The following is a 12,543-nucleotide window of genomic DNA, read 5'->3' on the forward strand; positions in this document are numbered from 1 at the left end:
GTATATCCATTTAACTTTAGACCGCCTGCAGCGCGGCCAGACAGGCCAATACAAAAAGAAACGTGGGAGAGCGGGCGAGCGCACAGGCCAGTGTCCTGTGCGAGCGATCCAGTAAATAAAAATATGCTAATTAGGGTCCGCAGTAAAAGGAGGCGCTAGGGACACTAGCGCGTCCCTAGCGCCTCCTTTTTGACAGGAGCGGCGGCTGTCAGCAAGTTTGACAGCCGACACTCAATTTTGCCGGCATCGGTTCTTGGACCCGTTGACAGCCACGGGTTCGGAAACCGGACGCCGGCAAAATTGAGCGTCCGGTTTTCAAGCCGTGGGCTGATTTTAAATTTTTTTATTTGTAATTTTTTTTTTAATTTTGGGACCTCCGACTTAATATCGCCATGATATTAAGTCGGAGGGTGTACAGAAAAGCAGTTTTTACTGCTTTTCTATACACTTTCCCAGTGCCGGCAGAAATTAACGCCTGCCTTTGGGTAGGCGCTAATTTCTGAAAGTAAAATGTGCGGCTTGGCTGAACATTTTACTTACTGAATCGAGCGGGAATAACTAATAGGGCCATCAATGTGCATTTGCATGCTGCGGGCCGTGCAGCAGCTCAGAGTAGCGTGGAGGTGAGAAGAGCAGGGCTGTGCCAGGGCAGGTGGAGGGAGAGGTGGAGAGCTGGGCCGCGAGGGGTGGGAAGGATGCAGCGGCTGGGTGAGATTTGCTGGGCAGTGGGGGAGGGGAGGGGTGGGAGAGGTGCTGGCTGGACGGCAGAAAGTGGGGGGGGAGAGGTGCAGGGCAGGAGAGCGGCTGGTTGAGATTTGCTGAGCGGTTCCCTTGTGCGCCTGCCTCTGGGTGGCTGAGCCTCTCCCTCCCTTCTGTTCACAGGGTGCATTGCGGGAAAGCAGCTGCGTACAGGGTGAGTGAGGACCCTTCCAAATCCAGCACGGCGGACTCAAATCTGAAAGTGGACACGCAGGCAGGAGAAAAGCTGCTGGACAAAGGTAGATCGGCTTTCCTCAGATTTCTTCCTTTTTTATCTTCCATTCTCTTTTTCTCTGGGACTCTCTTGTCATTACTAGTTTTCAAGTTTTCATGTCTTTTTTCTGTTTCTCTTACCAGTTCCCATTTTCTTTCTCAGTATCTCTGCCTCTCACTTTCAGAGGGATGGGAGCAGCTGATCTCTTCCTGGGGGGGTGGGGTTTCGATGTAATTAGCTGCGCCGACATTGAGCACACAGTGTAACGCACAAGCTAATTTCTTAAAAACTCCCCATGCAGTAAGTTAATGGCATGCGCCGATGCACTGAGAATTAAAAAAATGCGCACAAATCATAAAATGTGCGCAAAGAAAAGGCTTAGCACAGGGAAAACCCCCATAATTTATACGCACAAAATACTGGCACCGGCACTCTTGCTTCTGCCCATGGATTGACACTAGCGCTGGAAACCTTACTCCACCTCTGCCCAGGAGTACCATGTCCAGCGCACCGCTCTGCATTGGGGTGGTAATAGGTAATGCCTTCGTTTGCATGAGTTTCCATGAGATGGCACTGAGCCACAGTGTTGCCCACATATTTTTTCTGTGTGAAAAAAGACCGTGCACCCTGCTGAATGCACCTTCTTGCATCAGACCGCGGGTGAGGGATGGGGACCGAGTTGCTGGGATATACTTAGCCACCTTGGTTCCCCATGTGATCACTGTCGTGGGCGCAGGCAGTGCCCCCACGTCAGGCTCCTCTTCGCCAGCGGTGCACCGTGGTGCCACCTGTAGGGGATAACTGTAGCATAATCTGCCAGCGCCCACACACTGAGAGGTGACAGAGAACAGAGAACATGCAGGGGCACCGTAACCCAGCTCCACTTCAAAGTCACACAAGTAGGATGCATGTTTGTGCCCGAAAAGCTCCTCCAAGCAGAAGGTGAGGATTGCCTCCATTAATCCTCTGCTAATCAGGCTGATCGTAGTGGAAATAGTAGCAGAATAGAAACAATCCTGTAACTGTTTCTGCAGTAGACGTCTTCTGTTGGCATAATGTAGCTGTGTGACTGCTGGGCAGGATGGATCCTTTAACTGGCACCCAGGAGTACATAGAAAGAAATAGAGATGGACGCTTTCTGTTCAGCCACTCCAATGTCTCTATGAAACTCCTTTCCTCCAACCAAGTAGCTTTACTCTCTGAGGCCCAGGCTCCTAAGTGTGGGGATGAACAATAGCTCGTGTACCCTGCTTCTGTGCATGCCAAGCCCTTTTTCCCATCCTCGGTACACAGCACTAAGCTTTGCACTGTCTCAGCATCCAAATAACACACAGGACAAGAATGGCGGTTTCCAGCTTCTTTACTGATAATTGATTAGATGCTATTTACAATTAAACTTTCTTTGTAGTTCAAATAAATAAATAATGACATAGCAAGAAGATATAATAACCTGGTGACTTCATTTCTTCATCAAAGTCTATATTCTCAACTGGAAGCTCTAAAATTTACACTGGATTACTTTTGTTCTCCAGTTTCTTTCTCAAGTCTCCTAGCAGATTGAATGCAGTCCAATCCTTCTTTAACTCCTAATTTAATTTGTAAATCTTCCCACTGAAAGTAGTTAAAATGTGTACAGTCACAATATTTAATCAGAACTTAGTCTCAGATTTAATTTCTTCCAAGAAATCATTTAAACATCCTTTAACTCCTCAGACAGCACCAGAAGGGGACATCACACTTTTCTTGTTTCTGTTAACGTCTTAGGCAGTGCCTGGTGAGCAGTTCTCACTCCCTCATGTAAGACTTCCCTCAATAGCAACAAAGTTCTTCTTACTTTTATTTTGTATTTCCTTTCTTTCTCCTGGTGGTGCACTTTACTGGGATCCCTTGCTGTAGGTGGAATTTGTAACACCTCTGATTCTCCTAGGACAAGCAGGATGGGAGCCCTCGCATGTGGACCCCGCATAGATGCGGGGTCTCTCTTCAGTCTCTTCTTTTCCACAGAGCTACTGTCTCTGTGCACTTTTTTGCGGGAAAGGCTCCACAAAGCGTGTTCCTTTTTTTTTTTTTTGCTTTTCTTCCTGCGCTGGGTCTTTCTCTGGTTCCCCATTGAATTTTCATTGATCGGTGAGTTTTTTCTGTTTTCCTCTTCCTTGGTGCCCGCTGGGTGTCGTGTCCTTTGCGGTCTTCTGCGCGCCTCATGGCAGCCTCGAGCTTCAGCTGGTGCCCCCAGTCTATGTCCTTAATGGATCCACATGAAGTGTGCATCCTGTGCCTGGGGGCATTTCACAATGTTCACAGCTGAGAATTGTGTGCTCAGATGACCCCAAAGGAGCGCTGGGCCTGGCTGGACAAGATGGAGAAGGTTTTCGGATCGGGGAGTCCTATCCTTCCACTCCAGCATCGACGCCCAAGGACCGGGGGAAACCACTCGTCCTTGTCCCTTCGGTGTTTCCTCTCCCAAGGCCTTCAGGTGAGGGGGACGCTGGACATCGGCCCATGTCGGTTTCATCTAAGTCCCAGACCTCTGGATCATCATCCTCGTCCTCAGCGCCAGGGAAAGACCGGGCTGAGCACCGTGGGAGATCTCGGAAGCACCGCCATCGGTCTCCGTCCTCATACAGTGCAAGGCTCGGGTTGACCTCGGACTTTGCTGCCTTGCTACCAAAGCAGCCATGGCGAGAGGAGGCCTCACCCCCCACCCCTCGTTTGGTGGCCCGAGACTGTCCACACCGATTCCGGTGTTGGGCGCATATTTTCCTTGACGTCCCGAGGAGAAGTTGGCCTTGCCCCTCACCTCTCAGCCTGCCCTTTCTTCAGAGGCTTTCGAGGTGGAGCTTGAATGTCGGGTGCACCTTTCAGTAGAACATGCTTTGCGCGACAGGGAGCCAGCGCTCCTGCCACCGGTGCCAGTGCCTCCCTCGGTTCCAGTGCCTTCACCGATGCTGGTGCCCACACCGCTGCCAGGTTCCTCGCCGATGCTGGTGCCTGGGTTGAAGCCATTATTGGATCGACTCGATGTCCTCCTTGGTGTCTTCCTGACCCAGTTGGTGCCAGTGTCCCGTGATCCCTCGGTGACCCATCAAGCACTGAAGTGTAGGGCATCCAAGCCAATCCCCATTGGGAACGAGGGCCAATCAGTGCCTTCTGCACCATTGGGGCCTTGCGTGCCCCGGCCCGCACTGCCTGAGCTGGTGCCTGGACCTTCGGGTCCCCCATTGCCCACGGATCCCCTGGTCCCTCAGCCCCGGGATGCACCTACTGTTCCCCGGCCTTCCTCCCCAGGCGGTCTTGATGAGTCTGAGGGACTTTATGACTCTTGGGGAGATGATACCTCCGATGGCTTGTCGGATTTCGATGGTCTTCCTTCGGATCCATCCCCCTTGGAGGAGTGGCGTTGATCTCTGCCAGAGGACCTAACCTTTGCGGGGTTCATCCATGCTGTGGGGGAGGCCATAAGCTTCCAACTATGACAGAAGAAGATGCCCACCATAAAATGCTGGAGATCCTCCAGTTCGTGGATGCCCTAAAGGAGGTAGTGGCGGTCTCCATTCATGAGATCTTTCGTGAGCTGCTTCTCAGGCTATGGGAACACCCCTCTCCGTTGACCCAGTGAACCCAGAGATCAACAGGGTGTATTTGGTGCAGCAGACTACGGGTTTTGAGAAGCGTCAGCTTCCCCAACAGTCAGTGGTAGTGGAGTCCAATGCTAAAGAAGGCGAAGAGGTCAAAATACATGCCTCGGCTCCCCCTGGCAAAGAGCATAGGGTGAAGGATGCTATGGGTAGGAGGGTGTTTCAGGGCAACTGTGAGGATCCGATGCGAAGGCCCCGAGGAGAAGAAGCTGAGCTCTTTTATAGGGCTGGACGAGGCACAGAGTGATGACATCATGCGTTGGGGCCGCAGGGCTTTTCCCGCCACTGGCCCATTAAACGCAGAGAGGAGGCGCGCGCGCGGCTATGCAAAGACCCGGGGAAGCGGGAGCAGGCAGCGGCGTCGGTGGCGTTCCTGCGGCAAAGATGGTGAAGGCGCTAATTTCTTCAGGCACCTGGAAACTGCTTTTCTGTGCACCCTCCGACTTAATATCATGGCGATATTAAGTCGGAGGTCCCGAAACTTTCCAAAAGTAAAAAAAAAAAAAAATTTGAAGTCGGCCGGCGGCTGTCGGGTCGAAAACCGGACGCTCAATTTTGCAGGCGTCCGGTTTCCGAGCCCGTGGCTGTCAGCGGGCTCGAGAACCGACGCCGGCAAAATTGAGCGTCGGATGTCAAAGCCGCTTACAGCTGCTGCTCTAGGCCAAAAGGAGGCGCTAGGGACGCTCTAGTGTCCCTAGTGCGCCTCCTTTTACCGCCGGGCCTCATTTAAATACAGAATCGCGTGTACAGGAGAGTGGCCTGTGTGCGCGCCGGGAGAAGCTCTCCCGCAGACTTTACTGAATCGGCCCATTGGTTTGGAGAGTGATCTGATTTCTGGAGGAAGGTGAGAAGCTTAGTTTGATCTAGATGCTGGAGGAGGGTGGAGGCTGTGCTTGGTTTGGGGAATGATCTGAGCGCTGGAGGAGGGTGGAGGCTGTGCTTGGTTTGGAGAATGATCTGAGTGCTGGAGGAGGGTGGAGGCTGTTTATGGTTTGGAAAGTGATCTGTGGGGTGAGAGGCTGCATGTGGTCTGGAGAGTGGGTCGTCCTCTGCCTACTTCAGACCTCCACCAGGAAAAAGTTGTGGTTCATGTTTAAGAAGCTTTCTTGGCATGACACTGCCAAAGTGCTGAATGAAAGAATTATAATCTGCAGAGAAGAAGTAACAAGTCATATCGTCAGCTGATTTGAAAGTGATGTGGCTCCACCTTGTGGTTGATATTTGTACTGAAATTTCTGCTGCTTCCAGGTGAGACCAGTGCCTTTCAAGTTTTTCAAAATTGATAGCGGTCTGGTGAAACTACTGCCTTCTTACTGTACCTTGACCATTTATGTGTACAAATAGTTCAATATTCTTGAACAAATAGATCAATATTCTTGAGATATGACTAAAAAATTCAGAAAAGGTCTATCCCTGAGTGAATCGCTCAGCAGTGATTCATTTGCAGTCCTGTGCATCAGCAGGTGAGGACTTGGGTTCGATTCCTGGCTCAGGTCCTGCCCTCCCTGGCCAGCCAGGGCTAGGGTTCACAGCCCCGGGGAGGAGGGAAAGGAGGGAGTCATAGTCATGCAATGGCGACACCTAGTGGCTGGATTTAGGGCACACGATTGCAGAGCACTGGAAGAAGCCCTGGGTCATGGCCTCTGGCTGGGGATTCTGGACTGACCGAGGTGGGAGAGGACATAAAATAGGGGATAAATCCCTGGGCAGCTGTCAATGAAGGCTTTCTGGTTCCAGATCTCAGCTCTGGCTCCATTTTGGAAGCCCAAAGAAGCAGGAGGAACCTGCTGGGTCAAAAAGCTTGAAAGAGAAGTAAATGTTCTGGGACAGAGACGGGACAAACAGAGGAAGCAGAGCCACGTGAGGACTGTCCGTGTCTGATCTAGTTCACTGCCTGACTGTGCTTCCCTTGGAGAGGGCTATTCAGAAACATCACAGAATGGCTAAACTATTCCATACACCTACATGTGCCACAAAGAGACCTTCCATCTGGTAACAGGGGTCTCCTCTCAATCCCAAAGATTAAATCTGCAAAACTCAGTGAGGTCCGTGGGAGAGCAAATTCCGTCGCAGGTCCCAAGGTCTGGAACACATTTCCAATTCATTTACGACTGCAAACAGACATCAAGAAATTTAAAGACATGGCTATTCACATGTGCGTACACGGAGTCATGATAATTAGACAGCAAGTCTCACATTTTACATTTCTCTGCCCATAGTTCCGTATATACTATTTTAATGAAATTGTAGTTTATTTTATTGAATTTGTGTTTTAATTAATGATTTAATAATGTTTTAGTGTTGTCTTAGATTAATTTTAAGCTACCTATACTTTGGCGGTTATTTAGTTGTTGTTGTTTGTATTTTATTATTTATTTATTTAACTCTTTTCTATACCGACATTCATGATACAAATCATATCGGTTCACAAGGAACAGGGGGGGTTGTAACAATTAAATTGAAGAGGAAGAAAAAGTTACAATCAAACAATGTTATGTGAACTTGGAAACAGAAATGTGCTGGAGACAGAGGAATAACTTTGTAAACGTAACAAGGCTATAGTGGAAGTGCATTGGGTTGGAAATAAGGCACTCTAAATATATATGTAGAACTTATATTTTATATTATATTGTATTTCCATTTTATTATTTGTACACCGTTGTGATGGTTTTATGACTAAACAGGTTGCCTACTAATTTCCGTTTGGTGCCTCTCTCTATAACCTTTTGACAAGCTTTGATAAGACATGGATAAATCCATAAACTGCTATGCGGTAATTAATAAGCAATAGTAGCTTGTGTCTATCTAATGTTTGGGTACTTGCCATGTTCTTGTGGCCTGTTGTTTCATTTATGTTTCCGACAGAAAGAGATATAGTATTACGGTTATTTTTGCGAAATAGAGTCCAGAAATATCATGGACAACAGATCTGGATGTATCCAGATCTGTCTAGGACAACTCAATTAAGGAGACAAGAATTCCTTAAATTAAAACCGGATACTCTTGCTAGGGATGCCAAGTTTTTTTTACGGTATCCCTGTAAGTGTGAATTATGGTATCAAGATCATAAATATGTATTTTATGAAGTTTCAGCATTACAGGCATTCCTTGACGCACATCCTCCTAATGCAGCGAATGGTTGAGAGCAAAAACAGTTTAAATTTGTTGTATCGCTGATATACCTTAGGAAACTTGTGATGTATTAGCTCGTTCAATTTGATTAGTTATAATGGCTTACAGTTTTCCTTAAAGTAATACTGATATATTGATTATAAAATAACTTGCAAATAACATGTAAATTAAGTGTATTACTGTATGATCATATACCAGTATAATGTAATAACTTGTAGTTATAATTAATGTATAATCTAAAACAAAAAAAAAAATTATTGGATTCTGATTTAATAATACACCACCTTGAATTGACTAAACAGGCATACTTTGAAGGGGGTAATAAGCAGGCCAGTATTTAGCTTGGAGGCTGAAAGCCTTATTCATCCAAGGTTTCATAGCTATACTTAAGAATAAGCAGGGTGAGATGGTTACCACAACTTCTGCTCTTAGGGGTTGTATTCTCAGTTATATGGCAGAGATGAGGGTATTAGGAATGAGGCTATAGATTGTTATCTTGAGACGTTACCTTTCCTCTTACTTACTGACGAACAGCAACAGTATATAGATGGTCTCATTAGCTCTTCAGAAGTAATACAGGTTATCAAAATGATTAAATTGGGCAAATCTCCGGGTTTGGACGGATTCACAGTCAGCTATTGTAAGCGTTTTTCTCACATTCGTGCAGATCCACTAGTTAAACACTAATGTTTAATTATATAAGAAAGGGGGGTTCTTTTCCAGCTAGTTGCAACTTAGCTGGAATCACAGTCATAGCTAAACCGGGACAGGATCCTTCTCTATGTGAGTCATATAGGCCAATCTCTCTCATCAATTTGGATCTAAAAATCCTGGCTAGAATACTAGTGGAGAGATTTATTCGAGTTATTTCTGGTCTAGTTCATACTGACCAAGTTGGCTTCATTCCCAATCACATGGCAGCAGATAATATCTGTAAAATTGTTGACATCCTTTGATGGGTTAAAAAGGAGAACATACCCTCCATATTACTATCAATTGATGCTGAAAAAGCTTTTGATATGGTGCATTGGTCCTTTTTATTTAAGACACTGGAAAAAATGCGTTTTCGGCCTCATTTCATGGGCTGCATTAGGAAGCTTTACGAGTCACCAAAGGCTTGTGTCAAAGTGGTTATGGGGGTTATGGGAAAAGCTTTTTAGTGGGGAGAGGTACACAACAAGGGTGCCTGTTATCCCTGCTTCTTTTTGCATTATTTTTGGAATCCTTTGCCACTAGGGTAAGACTCTCATCAAAGCCAGAAGGAGTGGAGTTCGGTGACTTACATTTAAAATTGTCTCTATTCTCTGATGACATCCTGTTTACTCTGACCAACCCATGTGTCTCGTTGGAGGGGATAGTAAATGGAATAGAACTGTTTAGCGCGGGCTCAGATTTCAAAGTCAGTTTTGACAAATCTGAAATCTTGAACGTAACACTAATTGATCGCGGTATTGGAAATATTAAACAGAACTTTCCCTTTAAATGGGCCAAGCAGACCATAAAGTATTTTGGGGGTCTATATTGGTCCATTTGTAAAGGACCTATTATCTTTGAATTATATCCCATTAGCTAAGGCCATGGATAAGGGTTTGGAGAAGTGGAGGAGAGAGGGGTTCTCATGGCTGGGGCATATTGCGATTATCAAAATGAACATTCTCCCTAGATTTCTATATTTATTTATAACTTTGCCGGTATTTGTGTCCTCCATCATACTACGTTCTCGGCAAAAGAAGATTTTTTTAATTTCGTTTAGAGATGCAGACCTCCGAGGATCTCCCGATTAGTTATGTATCATCCTAAATTGCGAGATGGCCTGGGAGTTCCAAATTTGATTTGGTATTTTGTAGCTTCCCAACTGTGGGCAGTGTTAGAAATACACAGGATGAGCAATGTGAAGCAACGGGTTGCTCTTGAACAACCTCTGGTGGGAGTGATGCCTCTTTCAGCACTTCTGCGGCAACCTAGATCAACCTGGAGACTGTTATTATGCTTACCGCTTACGCTAAATAACACATTGCGGATATGATCTCAATGGAAAGAAAAATTGGCTAGTAAACGGTGCATTTTCTTTCTGACACATCTTTTTCATAATATTGACTTCTCTGCTTGCTTGCAGTATAGAACCTTTTAAAGTTGGACAACTAAAGGTATTATATGCCTTGAACAAATAGTGTCTAGGGGACTATTAATTAAGTTCTGCAATTTAGTTGGTACATATGGTCTGGGGAACACAGATTTCTTGGCACATACTCAGGTGAGACATTTTAGAATATCAAAGAAGATTACGGAGTCCCTGAGTCAAGGTAAATCTTTATTTGAACATTATCATGATAAGATGCGGGGACTGGTCTCCAAGGTCTATGGTTTACTTAATGAGGTGATAAAAGACCCCTTTAAACATATGCGTGCCTGGGAAAGGGATTTGGGGAAAGCTTTATGCATAAAGGAATGGGACTTGGCCTTTTTATTTTCGGGCAAGTGTTCCATCTCGGCCATGCTACAGGAGAATTGTTATAAGGTATTGATTCCGGATAAACTGCATCATATATATCCTAAAGTGGATGATAAATGTTGGAGAAGATGTGGTGCTCTTGGCGCCTTCTTCCATATTTGGACCTCTAAGGTAATAGGAGTGGGGGATGTCTGTGATGCTAGATATATAAGTAGGATATAAGTATATAAGTAGGATATATCTAACATTACTCCTATTACCTTAGAGGTCCAAATATGGAAGAAGGCGCCAAGAGCACCACATCTTCTCCAACATTTATCATCCACTTTAGGATATATATGATGCAGTTTATCTGGAGTCAATACCTTATAACAATTCTCCTGTAGCATGGCCGAGATGGAACACTTGCCCGAAAATAAAAAGGCCACGTCCCATTCCTCTATGCATAAAGCTTTCCCCAAATCCCTTTCCCAGGCGCACATATGTTTAAAGGGTTCTTTTATTAATTTATTCATTTCCTGTTGAGGAAATTAATAAATAACAGAGGCTGTGACAGCAAATATTTATCGCACATCGTTGTGAATTAGCTGCCTTTTGAAAGCACTTAGATGTTCCAACTGTTAAGGTGGTTCTAAACAGGTTGCCTACTAATTTCCGTTTGGTGCCTCTCTCTATAACCTTTTGACAAGCTTTGATAAGACATGGAAGCCATACGTAAAATGGTAGAAATTTCAGTATTCTGTTGGTTAGAATTGCGCAGGATATCCCGGGAACTGTATTGATTTAACCATAATATGATTTGAGTTTTTTTGTTCCTGAGGATGTGTAAGGATTTCGGGAAAAACAATCTTGTATCAGTTCTTATCATTCTATTTTTTTGAATGGATGAAGGCACTTGGCAGCTTGTACTATCTTAAATACTGCAGATAGTGATTGTCTGAACTTCATTCCACTGTATTCATACATTTGATTGGAGAAGTGTGTGGGAGGGGGTAGGGTGAATTCTGTATAGGAAAAGGGAATGTTTGATATTTATGCTTTGATGTATTTTGTTGGGTAATATTTGATTGTTTTGTTCAAGCATTCAATAAAAACTTTAAATTGTGAAAAAATAAGGAGATTAATGGTGACTAAAACACTGAAATATGGCATCAAGCCCACAGTAACAAAATGGCAGATTAGGCCGCCAACACTGCAGTGGTAATGAGTAAGAAGTTAGTTACTGAAATTTCGGACACGGTGACTAAAGCCTTGAAAATAAAGCTTAAAAATGCATACAAGAAATCGATGCAGTTAATGTTGTGCTAGTGGAGATAAAACATCAAACCAACAGCAACGAGAAATTCATTTTCACAGTGGAGGATGATATAAAATACTTACTAGAATGAAATGCAGCTTTAATTAAAAAAAAAAATGCTGAAACGAATGGAATAAAAAATAGATTTTCTAGAAAACAGATCCTGATAGAGTAATCTGAGATTTGAGGGATTCCCAGAATCGACTCCTGATTGAGAACTGCAGGAATTGTTGGAGACGTGGCTAGTGAAAAAAGCTAGGCCTGGAAAAAGCAGCGGCGAACGTTTACCTTATAAGAACGCACAGAACTGGAGGAAGGAATGCGGATTATATTCAGTCACGAATGGGAATCACCAAGCCTCGGAGCTTTGCTCATAAAAAATGGATGTTTTACAAGCCTCTCGGCAACAAGAGACTTCACCTATGAAGATAATCAGATTCTAATTTTTCAAGACTTAACATCATAGCAGCTAAGAGAAAGGAGTGTGTGCTGAGCCGTTTAAAAAGAACATAAGATTTAGCTGGCAATTTCCAGCCAAAATGAGTGTTGCATAGCGGAAAAGGTCAAATAATAGCGGCAGTACAGGAAGCTGAAGAATTTTTGAACAATCTTAAAAACGAGGAATGATAGTAGAACATTTAGCAGACTCAGAAGATGGAGGATTTTCTAGCTCTGATGGAAAAAAAATTCTGCAAAATGTGAGAAATTTGACCGGTGACTAGAGGAAGGAAACAGACGACTGAAATACAATATGATTGACATGTGGAGTTATGTTTTAGAGACGTTAGTTCTGGGGAAAGACAGACGCAGCTCATGATGAAAGGGGAAACTTTCATTCCTCCATAGTTGGGTTAGAGGGCACCTGAACGCCTCGAGAAATGGTCTCTGCTTATTTTGCGTGATTTGAAATAGTGGGAATGTATGGTTGGTAGGGGTTTTCAGGTTTTGGGGGGGAGGGGAGGAGGAGAAGATTTAAGAAAAGTTGGCCATACTGGGCTTTTATTGTTCTGGTGAACTTGGTTACATTATTTTGGGGGGGGCCTGATAGGAAACT

At 44.9% G+C, this 12,543-nt stretch overlaps 1 protein-coding gene across 3 annotated transcripts in view; it reads left to right on the forward strand.

Annotated features, from left to right (window-relative positions):
- SLC43A3 (solute carrier family 43 member 3) overlaps positions 1-12,543 on the forward strand; it is a 104,049-nt gene that overhangs the window by 77,079 nt on the left and 14,427 nt on the right. For all 3 annotated transcript variants that reach the window (XM_029574828.1, XM_029574829.1, XM_029574827.1), the window contains exon 8: positions 883-998. In XM_029574828.1, the coding sequence (XP_029430688.1) occupies positions 883-998 (116 nt within the window). The remainder of the gene's footprint in view (positions 1-882; positions 999-12,543) is intronic.

The sequence above is a fragment of the Rhinatrema bivittatum genome, chromosome 13 (genome assembly GCF_901001135.1).
Source record: "Rhinatrema bivittatum chromosome 13, aRhiBiv1.1, whole genome shotgun sequence".
Lineage (NCBI taxonomy): Eukaryota > Metazoa > Chordata > Amphibia > Gymnophiona > Rhinatrematidae > Rhinatrema > Rhinatrema bivittatum.